The sequence below is a fragment of the Artibeus jamaicensis genome, unplaced genomic scaffold (assembly GCF_021234435.1).
Source record: "Artibeus jamaicensis isolate MK-2021 breed Jamaican fruit bat unplaced genomic scaffold, CSHL_Jam_final contig_240, whole genome shotgun sequence".
In the NCBI taxonomy this organism is placed as follows: Eukaryota; Metazoa; Chordata; class Mammalia; order Chiroptera; family Phyllostomidae; genus Artibeus; species Artibeus jamaicensis.
In genome coordinates this window covers 86,570-100,209 of record NW_026521506.1, presented here as the reverse complement: position 1 = coordinate 100,209, position 13,640 = coordinate 86,570, and the positions used below count along the sequence as shown (strand labels likewise).

Sequence of the window (13,640 nt, the reverse complement as noted above, 5' to 3'; positions counted from 1 at the left end):
TAGGGTGGCCCTTCTCTGGATCATCTCCAGCTCCATTATGTCATTCTGGAAGCACTAAGACCAAACCTACATAAGAGAGAGAGAGAGAGAGAGAGAGAGAGAGAGGTGTGTGTGTGTGTGTGTGTGTGTGTGTGTGTGTGTGTGTGTGTGTGTGTGAGCTCTGAACCTCTGACTCTTCCCACCCCCCAATTATAAATCCTAGAACAGGATGGTTGCCTAAGACCCTCTCTCCAAACTACATAGAAGGCCAATTAGCCTCAGGCTGTAGCCTCCCCCTCTTTCTCTGCGCTTCCCTGGCCCCAAGGGGCTAAAACGTCTCCCTGTCTGGATTGGGAGGCTAGGAGGTGGGTAACTAGGATGGGGGGAGGAGGAGGAGGAGGAGGAGGAAGGGGGTCTTGCGCAAGCGCACGTCGCTGCTCGGACCGCCAATGCTGTTGCCTCGCGAAGCAGAGAGAGGCACAAGAGGAGGGAGGGAGAAGAGTGGAAGGGAGGAGGAGGAGGCACTTGGGCTGCAGCTCGAAAACAGAGGCAGTCTCTCTCTCAGTTCTGGGAGAGACGGGGACCTGCTGCCGCGGAGTAAGATGCTTTGTGGGGCGCCCTGAGCCTGGGGGCGCTTGTGGCAGCTTCGTTGGCTGGGGCAACGGGGCAGCATTCACCATGCATCAGTCCCTGACTCAGCAGCGGTCCAGCGACATGTCCCTGCCTGATTCTATGGGTAAGTCTCGTCGCCTCTTCTAGGGGTGGCGGCAGCAAGGAGTGAGTGCGCTGCTGTTCGTACTGTGAGCGTCTTGACCACCTGGAGAGCCTGGGAGCGGGAAGCGGGGCAAAGGTGGGGGTCCGCAAGCCCCAGCATCTAGGTCTTGGACCAGAGCCCCAGGGGAGCGGCCCAGCGGGGGCGGCGGGGGGGGGGGAACGCACTGAGATTGGAGCGCCCAGCTTGCGTCGGAATCTCCCTGGCCAGAGTGGCGGTGTGAAAGTGTTTGTGTGCGTGTGTAGACAGACTTGCAGCCAGTGGTAAATCCCAGCTGTCTGGGGATCAAAACACTTCCCTGCAACCTGCGCCTTCGCTTGCCATTTGACGCTCCGTCTTTGCAAAGTCCGCGTCACTTCTAAAAGCTCAAGACTGACGATAATTAGAAGAAGCAGGAACGTCGCCCCCTCCCAATTCTGTCGAAGGTGCTCTGAAATACTGAGCCGAAGTGAGGGGGGTGTTGACTTTCACCTCTCTGACTTGGGGGTTTACGCAGCCCTGGGGGATGGGCGGGGTGGGAGAAGAAAGAGGGGGGACTGGCGGGAGGGGAATTCCCGAAGAATTACTCAAGACAGCCCAGTCCTGCCATCTGAAGTGGCAGAACAGACATTCCTAGAATTTGATTCCTATTCTGCTCCAAATACAGGAAATGTAATATGCCTGAGGGTGAAAAGGTGGGGGGTGGGGGAGGTTAAGTGAGAGCGAGAGAAAGAAAGAGCGAGCTCGAGCCCGCGCATCTTCTCGTCTTCTGAAGTGGCGCTTTCCCTCTCTGGGTGGAATAGAGGGGGAGGGGGAACCCACTAGCCTGATTTGGTTCAACACTTTTCCACATCAAAACTGGGGGACAGCTGCCTCTGGCACCAACTTGGCTGCCCCTCGAAGCTGTTTTTGGTAGTTACAAACAAAATACAAACCCAGTCCTCCTCAACTGTTAGGCACCTTCCCAAGCCCTATGATTTCACTGGGCGGAGAAATTAATTTGGAGCCCAGGAGAGCGGGAGGGGGATTGTCAAACCATGATCCCATCTAATATTAATTCGCCTCAGATACTTTAACCAAATCGAATTTTCTCTTTCCAACATACTTTGCATTCTGCAAAATCCCTCCGTCCTCAATTCATGCCATCCAGTCTGCTCAGGTTTTCTCTGAAGAATTTGCGGGAACATCTCGAGGAGAGGGGCAGGGGCAGGGAGAGGGTTGACTCCCCTCTGTGAGCTCCCTATTGCTGGCCAAAGACTCAGTCTCGACAGAATTCGTTCACTAGAGAGACCCCAGAAAGTACAGTCTCTTAGATGGTGGAAAGATCCATATTTTTATTGGTTTGGCATATGCCATACAAGAATTTGCTCTTATGTTTTTTTTAAGGCTTAGTTATTTGCCACGTAGTACAAATGAGGCCAAGGACTCGGGTCCGAATCAGAACCCAGCAGTACCAGACTCCTCCCAAGTCTCTCTCCCTAACACGCACATGCACACGCACATACACGCACACACAATGCACTCCTCACTTTGGCCAGCTGTGGCGCTAACGCAGCCCTGGCTTCTGGACACCAGGCAGCTGCGTGGGAGGGCTGAGGGGGAAGAGCGCGAGGGCTCTGCAGCACCATACCTGCAGCCACCACAACCGCTTGCAAAGCAAGATCCCCTCGCCAGGCCATCGCCTGTCCGGGAGTGGACAGGTTAGTAGCCCACGGCGTAAAACGTCACTATTTGCCACACTAGGTTGGGAAAAAAAACATGAAGAGATTCTCTCTCAGCCTCCCAGGGGCCCTCAGCCAATCTTGCATTTCCTGAAAGGTCTGCGCAACAAGAAACAGAGTGGGCTTCGTCCAGACACTGCGGGGAAAGAATCATGGATCTCTTAAGGACTCGGGATTCCGCTCTGTGCATCCCTCTTTGGAAAGTCTGCAAACTCAGGGCGCGAGCAAATTCCTGAGTGGAGTGGTAACCCTGGGTTTCCACATTTTGGACAAGGGAGTCTCCCTGGAGTTCCCTGGCGCTGGTCCCGTGCAGCCCAGGCCGGAATCAGCCTCTAGGCTACTTAGGAGCTACTCCCACTTAATTCAGCTCTGGCAACGCCACCCTACTTTGCATGGGGGAGTAGAAGGGGGCGGGAGTGGGTTAGTGTTTCAGCCTCCAAGGGCAACATTTCTGAGGGGATTCCCTCTACAGGCACGAAGTAACCGTAGCAAAACAATAAAACTGAAAACAATACAGATACACTGAACCAAGGTGCCTGTGCTGTATGCTTACTGGCTGTCTGGGGATGAGCGATTAGTCCAAAGCTTGGATCAGAGCAAGTGCTTGGCAATAGAAAGATGCTAATTTGACTCCAGTGTCCCTTCATCCCCTCCCAGTATCCCCTTCTTCCTTTTAGCAACACTGCTCCCAGGCACTGAGATACCTCTACCGCATCAGGGCACTCCTTCCCTTCCAAATCACGCATTTGTAATTTGCCAGTGGTCAAAGATTTGCCAAAGTGGTGAGAATTTCAGTGCCTTTAAGGAAATATTTGAGAATTTGACAGAGCCTTGAGGCTCTTCTGTGGGCAGCCATCTGTTTCCATGGATGTTCAAGGCTGGGGCTTCCTGGAACGCTCCCTGTGTGGCCAAGCTAACTAAGGTAAGCAAATCCTAATCAGTTCAAAAGATCAGTGTTGAGAATTAATTGGTCATCAACAATATAGTACACAAGAGAGGATGCTGGGACCCCATCTTTTCTGAACTCAGATTATACACCCTATAATCAAGAGGGTAATCAAGAACATGTATGAGGTAAAACACAAGTGATCAGAGATAACCATGCTACCTGCTGGCAACCCACATCTTGGTTCCCATTGGATACATAATCCTGAAACTGGTGGACATCAGACGGATTGTGGACTAGATTTACAATTACAGTGATAATTGTAGCAGTTATAATTAGAAATATACTTATTGAGTAAGGTACGTAGGATCATAGAGACATGAAATAATGAGTGATTTCAGTACAGTGAACTTGGTCAAGAAAAATTTGGAGGAGGAAGTGAGTTTTGAGCAGGTTTCAGAGGAAGGGAAGGACCAAGATTCAGAGACTGCATTGCAGGAGTATAGGGTGGGTAATAGGACTATGATGGGGTGAGGGTGGAGAAACCCAGAGGAAGGAGAAGCTGGTTATATTTGGAAGGGTGGAGACAGCAAATAATTGGGCACTTCTAGAGCTGAGCATCCTGGTCCTCACAAATCTTGGGTGAAGGTAGAGCACTGCAGAGAGGGAGGGCTGCAGTAGTTCTTCAGGGAGGCTGCTGAGGGAAGGCAATGCCAATGATGGGATTTCAGACTCTCCTAACTGCTGTCGGTTACAGGGGTAGTTGTTGTTGAAACACAAATATGCTGGGCACGTAGTCGACAGGCTAGTGAGAGGTATTGGGGTTATGGCACTAGCTGGTGAGAAGGCTTTCAGTTCTGGGAGCCCTCAGATGTACTCTATTTAAAAAACCAATTCCATTAATGTAGCCCATATTTATTCACACATTCCCCCCTGTGGACTTTATTAGGAAGGAAGCAATTTTGAAATGCCCCTTTGTGTTTATTCAACAAGTATTGACTACTCTTGGGTATCAAACATTGTAATAGGCGCTGTTTTCAAGTCCCTGCTGCTGTATTTAAGTGGCTCATGGTGTCTGAGACTTTTTGATATGTTCATTTACTAAGCAAAATTGGAATCAGGTATTCCTGTGTTTATAGGAACATCTAAGGCAGACCCCAAATTGCACCCTAATAAGAACAGGGCTCTACATCTTTCCAAAAATAAAACCACCAGGAAAATGTCCTAAGCAGACACAATGAGTTGCCTTTTAGGAGCCTAGGCCATACCTTCAGAGAACAGGTGTGTCTTGCTCCAAGTAGATGTCACTTTTAAGCAAAATTGACATTAAAAAGATAAATGGGGGGTGATTGTTCATTTTTCAAAAGGATTCCCCTCCAACATTCCTTAAAATGGTCTACTTGTCAAGTGCAACTAGAAATAATTTCATTTTACACAAGTGTGGTGCTTATAGTGTAAAATAAGGCGTGACATGAAGGAGGAGGAGGGGATGGAGAATAGATATAAAACCTGGTGATGGGAGAGTTTTCTTAGGAATTTTACCCAAAGCAAATCTATCTAAAGTCAAGGCCCTGGTGGAGCTCTAAGATCTTTGCCTGGGTTTCTCAGCTGACTGGGTTTTCAATTCAGTTTCTGAAGCAGGGGGCGAAATAGATTTTCAAGTGACACCATGTGGTTTGCTGAGTCACTTTTCTGACCTGTCTCCTGTGATTTTAAGAGTTAGAGTGATATTTGCAAAAAAGACACAGCAGCTGTGAATAGGATCAAAAGCCAGTTGGTGGGAAATGACCAGGCTAGTGATACCAAAAAAAAAAATCAGAAAGATTGTGCACACATACACTCCCCCAATTAAGTCTCTAAGGTTACATGTGAGGTGTTGAGACACTTTCATGTGTCACAAAGCCCCCGGTGCTGTATCCAGATGTTCCCTCACTCTCTTTTGCCAGTTTGGGGCAGAGATGGTATGAGTGACAAAGGAGAAAGGCAGACAGGAATGGGAAGTGATATTGGTAAGTTTAGGTTAAAACCCCTCTGTGGAACCAATTCTCAGATTCACTAAGAAGGATCTATCATCAAACAGACTTGGGGACCGTGGTTTAGAGATTCATTTAGCGCGCCTCAAAATCAAGAGGAAGGATAAACAGATGAAATAAATCCTGCTTTCCCCATCCTTGCCACTTGCAGTCTGGCTTCTCCCAGGCTTGCTTATCCTGTTTACCACCAGTCAGCTTGCCATTTGCAACCCAAACAGCCCTGTCACAAGAAGGGCCCTGATGTCACAGGTGCCTCATTTCCTGCCTCCTTACCTCTCTTCCCCAAGTGCAACAGGGCACTTTAGCATGTAGGTGCCTATAAAGGCTCATGTCACTTCTACATTTCAATGTAAAATAATCCTAGACTAATACCATAGTCTAAATGACCCTGATGAGTCATATTCCTCACTTTCTAGGCTGACGTCAGGGCATACCGCCAGCCCCTCCCACCTCCCTTGGAGCCTTGCAGGGACTGCACTGGGGAAGACAAGATAGATGATGATGCTAACCAGACTGGCACTGTTGTTGATTTTCTTCCCTATAGCAGGGGATTTATGCTGGGGACTTTGGGGTCAGCAACCACCCCTCCCTCTCACCACCAGCAGGTGTCCAGAGCCCTGCTGTTTTTTTCCCTCCTTCTCTCCCCCTTTCCTCATCTCCTCCCTCCCAGTGGTGCAGTCTGGGTGGCTTCACTTGGCAGCTGCTTACTGAGGCTGCAGTGAGGCCTCCACGAATGACCACATCCAATGAACAGACTCAGGTGGCCTCTTTAGACCCATAAATGACAGTCAAGCCACTAGGTAGACAACCTCAGCATAAGGATTCCTATTGCTTCATCCTCCTCACTAAAGAACTAGACTCTCATAGGGTAACTCATCCCTGGTATTTCTTGTTAAGAAACACCTCCCCAGTCCAGAGAAACACATGCAGAGTAGGGAACAGCATTTGATTCCTTTAAAAAATTAAATTGAAAAGTGAGTCTAGATACCATTTTTCTATCTGACTTAATAAGCCTGTTTTCAAAAAAAAATATTGGTTTGCCCTATCATGTCTGATAAGCACTGAGTAGGAGAACAGGTTTCTCATTATTTATATTTATGTCACCCTCAAATAAGTTTATATGTGTATAAGTTATAATCTTCCCCATCTTCCTCCCCCAATACATATCTTTGTAGACTAATGGCCTCCAAACCCTTACTTTATTACACATATTTGTTATGTGACATATCTTGTCAACACACCATTTTAAAGTTTATACATGAGGTGGCAAATTTCAGAAATAAATGAAAAAAAACCCAGTTCCTATCTTGGTTCTGATATTTACACTGAAAATGAAATTTCATATCTTCAGCTCATGAAAAAAATCTCTTTCTTAGTTACACATTGGCTTTAAAATATTTTCATTTAATACTTCCACATGTACACTTCCCATTTATCATATGTCTTATAATTTAGCCTAAAAAATCACTCTACTAGGTGGGTATGACACATCTTTTATAGAATGTTGAAAGCACAAAAATTCATTTTTTTGTTTTTTTATAACAGGTAAGATTTCTTCTGTTGTTTATTTTCAAACTGGAAATATATATTTTTATTGTGAATATGGCTCCTGATGATTACCAAAAGAAACCTAAAACTCCATTTCTTCCCCATAATTCCACCCCCCAAGATAACCCCAGTTGGAATAGGAAAAGAAATACTTTCTAATGATTTTTTCTTTGAGTCCACCCCTTCCCCAGCTGAAATGAGCAATTTCAGTTTCTCTGTGTACTTTCAGGAGCCTTCAATCGGAGGAAACGAAACTCCATCTATGTCACCGTGACTTTGCTTATTGTGTCCGTGTTAATTCTCACAGTGGGACTTGCTGCAACCACCAGGACCCAGAATGTGACTGTTGGAGGTTATTACCCTGGAGTTATTGTAAGTATAAAAGGCATAGGTAGGTCTCAGTAGGTTGCTGGCTATAGATATTTGGGTTCTACTGTAATGGTCTTCTATTCAGTTTGAGTTTCTACTGTTTGCTTCATTTTCCTTCTTTATATATCTCTATATTTATATACAAAGACAATTCTGGGTTCATTAAGAAGAGCACTGGAGCCCTGGCTGGTATAGCTCAGTGGATTGAGCGCAGGCCTGAGAACCAAAGGATTGCAGTTCGATTCCCAGTCAGGGCACATGCCTGAGTTGCAGGCCAGTTCCCAGCAGGGGACACATGAGAGGCAACCATACATTGATGTTTCTCTCCCTCTCTCCTTCCCTTCCCCTCTAAAGATAAATAAATAAAATTTTTAAAAAAGAAGAAGAGCACTGGACTAAGAATCTCCATTCCTAACTAGCAATGTGACCCTGAGGAAGTCATCTCACTCTTTAGGACCTAAGTTTGGAGATGTTACTAACTAGCAGTGTTAACTTTAGGTGAAGGTCATTTCCCCTCTGGGAATATGCTTTCCAATATATAATAGAAATCTCCTGATGTTACCCGAAGTCTGAGGACACTGGCAGCTTGACACTATGTAACCAACAGCACTGATCTCCAAAGTGATCCTTCGTTCTTATCAGGAAAAATACTTGGAATATTTACTCCTAAGATAGGTAAATTTATTAATTTATAAATTATGTAACTTATAAAACATACAAAGTAGAAAATTAAAAATTAGATAAGAGTAAAATCAATAATTATTTTAATATTTTCATATCAACATTATCTAAATTTCAAAGAATGATATGCGTATCACATGAAGTCTGTTGTTAAAGATGGTGACTATAAATCTAAAGACAGAAAACTGCTTGTCAACAATTAAAATTTTTTAAATTTAAAATAAAGAATATTTAATTAGAAAAAAATCCTTGTTTCAAATAGCCTGCTATGTACTTCTGAATATTTTTGGCTGACTTCTTATCAGATATGATTAAATGGCTATCAGTATCTTATTTTAAAAAGATTTTATTTATTTACTTTTAGAGAGAGGGTAAGGGAAGGAGAAAGAGAGGGAGAGAAACATCAATCTGTGGTTGCCTCCCACATGGCCCCCACTGGGGACCTGGCCCACAACCCAGGAGTGTGCCCTGACTGGGAATTGAACCAGTGACACTTTGGTATGCAGGCCAGCCCTCAATCCACTGGACCACACCAGCCAGGTAGTGTCTTTGTTTTTTAATGTTGCTCTCACCATGTGGCTAACAAAAAGCTCACCCTGAGAGTTAAAATTGTCAACTCTACCATTTTCTAGTTGCTGGCTTGTGCTTACATTATTAGGGTCATCTTCAACTTGTGGTTTCTCAGCAGGAGGCTTTCCGAATTACTTGTTCATTTTCTTGGGACTAATTTAATTAAATTAGATAAGACAGTCTGGGCACCCGGAAAATGCCCCATCATCAACTGTCTGCTTCTTGGAACTTGCTCTCCTCCCACAGGATAGCTCACTTTGTGGCCTGACATTCACACCAAGGGAGGGCGCCAGTGACAGTCTGTTTACTGATTATTTGTGATGCTTAATTCCTTTCTTACTATTTTAGATAAACAATAAGTAAGAAAGAAGAGTTCAAATAGTTTCTTTGCTTGCTTCAGTGGATTGTTTTATTTGCCCCCAGAGTGCATGCAATCCATTTTGGAAACCGCTGCACTCTTTACATACAAAACTTCATTTTATATCAAATTGTCACATTGGATACTTCAAGTATATGCAATTTCATTTATAATTATACCTCAGTAAAGCTGGGGGGAAGGAAAAGCAAAAGAAACAAAAACCTTATTTGGATCTACACACACTGCTGTTAAACCCTTAAACTTACCTCTAAAGGTTGGGTCATATTTTTAATATTAAATGACTTCCAAATTGTAGCTGTTGGTGAACAGGAAGGAATTTTAGGATGATTCATTTAAAAAATATTTTAGGATAGCACAGAGGTCAGACATATTTTTGTTAGTGTTTTGTTTATTTTCTTTTTTTCTTTTGAGAGATGGGGATGAGAGAAAGAAGCAAGGAGAGAGAAAGGGATTAAAAATGGATGCCTTTGACAAGCCAGCAGTGACCAAACCTGACGCCTGTTGCCTAGGTCACCAATTCTACACTCAGCCACCTCAAGAGTCCTAGCAAAGCTGGAGTCTGACATGGGCTGGACTCCCATGATCTGAACTCTCCCCAGAGATGTCCCTTTGCAGCTCTTTGGACTGCAGGGTTCCACCTAGCCAAGGTCAGGTGTTCCACAGACACAGCTTTGTGCTTTCTGTTAAACATGTGATGTGAAAACTCACCCAGTCCACTTCCTGTGGTGAGGCAAGAAAACCACTAGTCAGCAGAATTGGATTTTATTTTTAAACACAAGAAAGGGGGTGGGGAGCAGAAGTGGGAGAAAGGTTGAATTTTGGTGACTGGGAAAAGCAATATATAGGGTCTGTGTGACTTTGTGTCCTTCAGGTAAGCTGCATTTAGTGAAATATTTCTGACTCATGAGCTAATAATGCTCAAGCCAAGATTCAGAATCTCCATGGGTGAGGGGAAGGCACTTTCCATGTTACTTAAGAGTATTTACTCTTATTTACCAAGGGTGGCTATGAACCTTCTTTGTAGAATATCTGATTGTGGGTGGCTAGGTGGAAATACATTAACAGAGAAAGAAGGGTACATAATTGTTGTTATTTGAGTATCTGATGTTCAACTAGGGCTTCAAGGTGAAGCAATCAGGGCATGTGTCTGTGTGTGCACTTTTCACTAAAAGCTTATCTGGAAATGTTAACAGGAGACCCATTCTTAACAGACAGTGTGCCCCACGGTTTAAACTTTAAAAACTTGTTCTTATAGTTCCTGTTACTATAAGGGGGATTTAATTAAAGGAAGTGAAGAGGGAAGATCACACATTAAAAAGCAGAAGAGCCCATTTTGAGTTTATAGGTCATAATGTTGTAACAGATACAATTACAATTCATACCTCTGAAACAGTAAACGTCTGAGAATCAAGATTTGTCCAGGAATGGGACACTTTTACTAACTGAATAGTTTGGTTATTAGAGAGGTAGTATATAAACTCTAAGCCTGTAATTTCCCCACTTTGGCATGCATAAAAATGACCTGGTGAACATGTGGAAAATACAGAGCTCTGCTCCTTGCCCCTAGAGATTCTGATTTAGTAGGTCTGGGTGGGACTCAAGGACCTGAGCTTCCTTTTCCTGAGCTAACCTTTGATTGAAAAAGTAAGACATGCTAAATCTGCATTTTAATGAACACCCCGAGGGAGTCTAATTCAGGTGGACCAGCAATCACCTGGAGAACTAAACGTAATAAATAAAGTATACTTAGCAATAAAAGCAGAATGAGAATAAGGTGGCATTTTAAGATTCCACGCTGTCAAATTGGTCACTTTGAATATAAAATATGATGTATAGAACTGTGAAATAATTTCATATTATTCAGAACCCTGTTGTTTGGACTGTGGTTAAATGTGTTAGTGATATATGAGATGTTAAATTTCAAAATAGACAAATGAGGGAGTAGTTATTAGATTAAAAGAAGGCTTAGCATACAATTCATGTAAATATTGAGATCTCAGGCATTTAAAATATAACTGCATTTGCATAATCATAAGTTACATGAAACTTTTCTGGAGCATATTTTGCCAAAAGAGTTGCCCTTGTACAGTGAGATGCATTATAATAGAGTGTTAGCTACTCTACTTGAGCTAAAAAGTAGTATCATCATCCTTAGACACACATGTACACATGCATCTTTAAAAACATGTTTATCTATGCAAGCTGAATTGTACAGTTTTTAAAATTTAAACCCCACAAATGGCCCTGGCTGGTATGGCTCAATGGATTGAGTGCTGGCCTGAGAACTGAAAGGTTGCAAGTTTGATTCCCTGTCAAGGCACATGCCTAGGTTATGGGCCACATCCCCAGTAGGAGGTGTGCAAGAGGCAACTGACATGTTTCTCTCCCTCTCTCCTTCCCTTCCCCTCTCTCTGAAAATAAATAAATAAAATATTTAAAAACTTATAAAAAATTAAAACCCACAAAGAAAGAAACCAACTTAGGATTTTTACTGTCCTCAAATATTCAAGAGGTAGTCATTCCAAAAGAGTTCTAGTGAACTTTTTACTATGGAGGCCTAAAAAAAAAATAAGAGCCTCAGTTGTATGAAGCTGAAAAAGGCAGGGGAGAGAACCTGATCATTCACTATAATTCTCTAACTTTAGATCCAGAGGGAGGAGGCCTCTAAATGTGTTTCCTAAGCAACCCACAAGATGGAGTTGGCCACCTGATCAGTAATACAGAAAGCCTTTCATTCTCGAACCTTCTCCCCAACTGTTGTACTGATAGGGCCTACACCAGTTTAGGTTTTAGTAGTTTTGGTCCCATTTCCCAGGGTATGTGGGGTCAGTTATTTGAAAATTATATCAGCATTACCACAGTTATTTTATATCTGGTAATGATTATATCAATTATACCAGAATTACCTGAAAATTATATCAGGAAACAAGGACAACAAGGATCATTCAAAACAACCAATAGCCCAGAAACCTTCTTTAGTCTAGTATGACTTGAGCTTCACAGGTAAAGATTCTTGCTATGTCCAACCAAGTTTTGACTAACTCGAATGCTCAGGAAATATAAGGAGCTCTGGATGGTGGGATTTGGTGGTTTATTGTTTGACAGAAATTTTTCCACCTCTTGTTGAAAATGTTTCTAAAATAGTAAATCACTCTAAAACAAAGTTCCTACTTTAGTAAGTGCATTTCAAAGATGAGACTTGTGTCTTAGTTTGCTAGATAAGACTTACAATGCCAGAAGGTTCTCTAACCTTCATTGGCTCCCTATTGCCTCTTTAGCATTGTCATTCAAAGGACTATGAAGATGCCCTCAGCTTGGTCTCCCATTACCTCCCTCTGCCACAATTGTCAGTTCACAGTCCCCTGAAAACAACTTGGGCTTTTCTACCTCAATGCTGTCATTCTCATTGTTCCCCTTGGCCTGGACCATCCACCCTGCTTTCTCTTTCTGTTTATCTAAATGCTCTGTCCTATCCTAACTTAAAGACACAGCAGGGATATTTCTCAACTTCTAGGGTCCACAGTGATGGCTACTGTCTTTGAACTTCCTACCATAGATTCCTCCTACTCATGATTCCTAGAAAATTCTCACATCCTGCTTTATGGGATGTTGGACTATATTCTCATTTAGCTTTGTTTATACAGTTCCACAATCCTTTATCTGAACTCTTGGTTTTGGCTAGATGTAATCAAGAATTTAGACTTCATTTATTTTAGAAAATAATATAGTGAATATATCATACGTTATCTAACATCCCAGGGGGTCTTCAGAAATACCCCATAATTGAGTACCTTTATTTTTCTACAATAAACTGAATTTTTACACTAAGTGGATAAAGATGATATTTTGAAAAACCCCTCATCAGTTTAAGGTCTGATTTTACCACCAAGTTAGTTGGTTTTAAGAGCTTTATAGATTTCAGGATTATCTAAACGGATTGTGGACCTGTTTACCTAAATATAGCTCCTGACTGTTGAGTCTTACTGATCTTGGTATTGTACATGTCCCACCTTACCTCCTGACCTCCAAATTACAGATTCAACACAGTGCCTGCCACAAAGTATGTGTGCAATTGATATGTATTAAATGACTACTCCTTCTGAGCCTCAGCACTGGGCATCTGGGGCAGTAGATGGAAATAGGCATAGGTTATAGGGCCCAGCCTAAAAAAGAATCCTTGACTCTGATTTCTAATGATTTGTCCTTTTTCTTCTACAAGTGGAGGGCAGCCAAAATAAAGCAAACTTGTTATTTGTTCAGGTAATAGGGAATCAAGATGGAGGTCCAAAGGTCTGAATGGTCCATGAATCCATACAGTTCTTAAGGGTGACCACAGAGATTACCTTTCTGAGGCCTTAGGAGCACAACCACTTGATTAGAAGCAGCTGCTCATTTTTAGGAAATTCTGTTGAGTTTTTTCTTCTTTTTAAAAAAATTTTATTGTTGTTGAAGTACAGTTGTCTTCATTTTCCACCCACAGCTCCCCCGACCTCACCCATCCCCACCTCCTACCCTCGATCCTACCTACCTTTAGCTTTTTCCATGTGTCCTTTAAACATGTTCCTTGACAAACCTTCCCCCTTTTTCCTCCATAATCCCTCTTCCCCTTTCCCTCTGGTTACTGTCAGTTTGTTCTTTATTTCAATGTGTCTGGTTATATTTTGCTTGCTTGTTTGTTTCATTTATTAGGTTCCACTTATAAATGAGATCATATGGTATTTGT

The 13,640-nt window shown here is 43.0% G+C and overlaps 1 protein-coding gene across 4 annotated transcripts in view; it reads left to right on the top strand.

Moving 5' to 3' along the window:
* The first annotated feature begins 482 nt into the window (after positions 1–482).
* The window catches only part of TMEM255A (transmembrane protein 255A), a 52,620-nt gene continuing 39,462 nt past the window's right edge, over positions 483–13,640 (top strand). For 3 of the 4 annotated variants that reach the window (XM_053662359.1, XM_037152102.2, XM_037152101.2), the window contains exons 1-2: positions 483–715; positions 7,148–7,290. In XM_053662359.1, coding sequence (XP_053518334.1) covers positions 658–715; positions 7,148–7,290 — 201 coding nt within the window. In that variant the 5' untranslated portion in view covers positions 483–657. The remainder of the gene's footprint in view (positions 716–7,147; positions 7,291–13,640) is intronic. The other variant, XM_037152103.2, reaches the window with a different exon arrangement.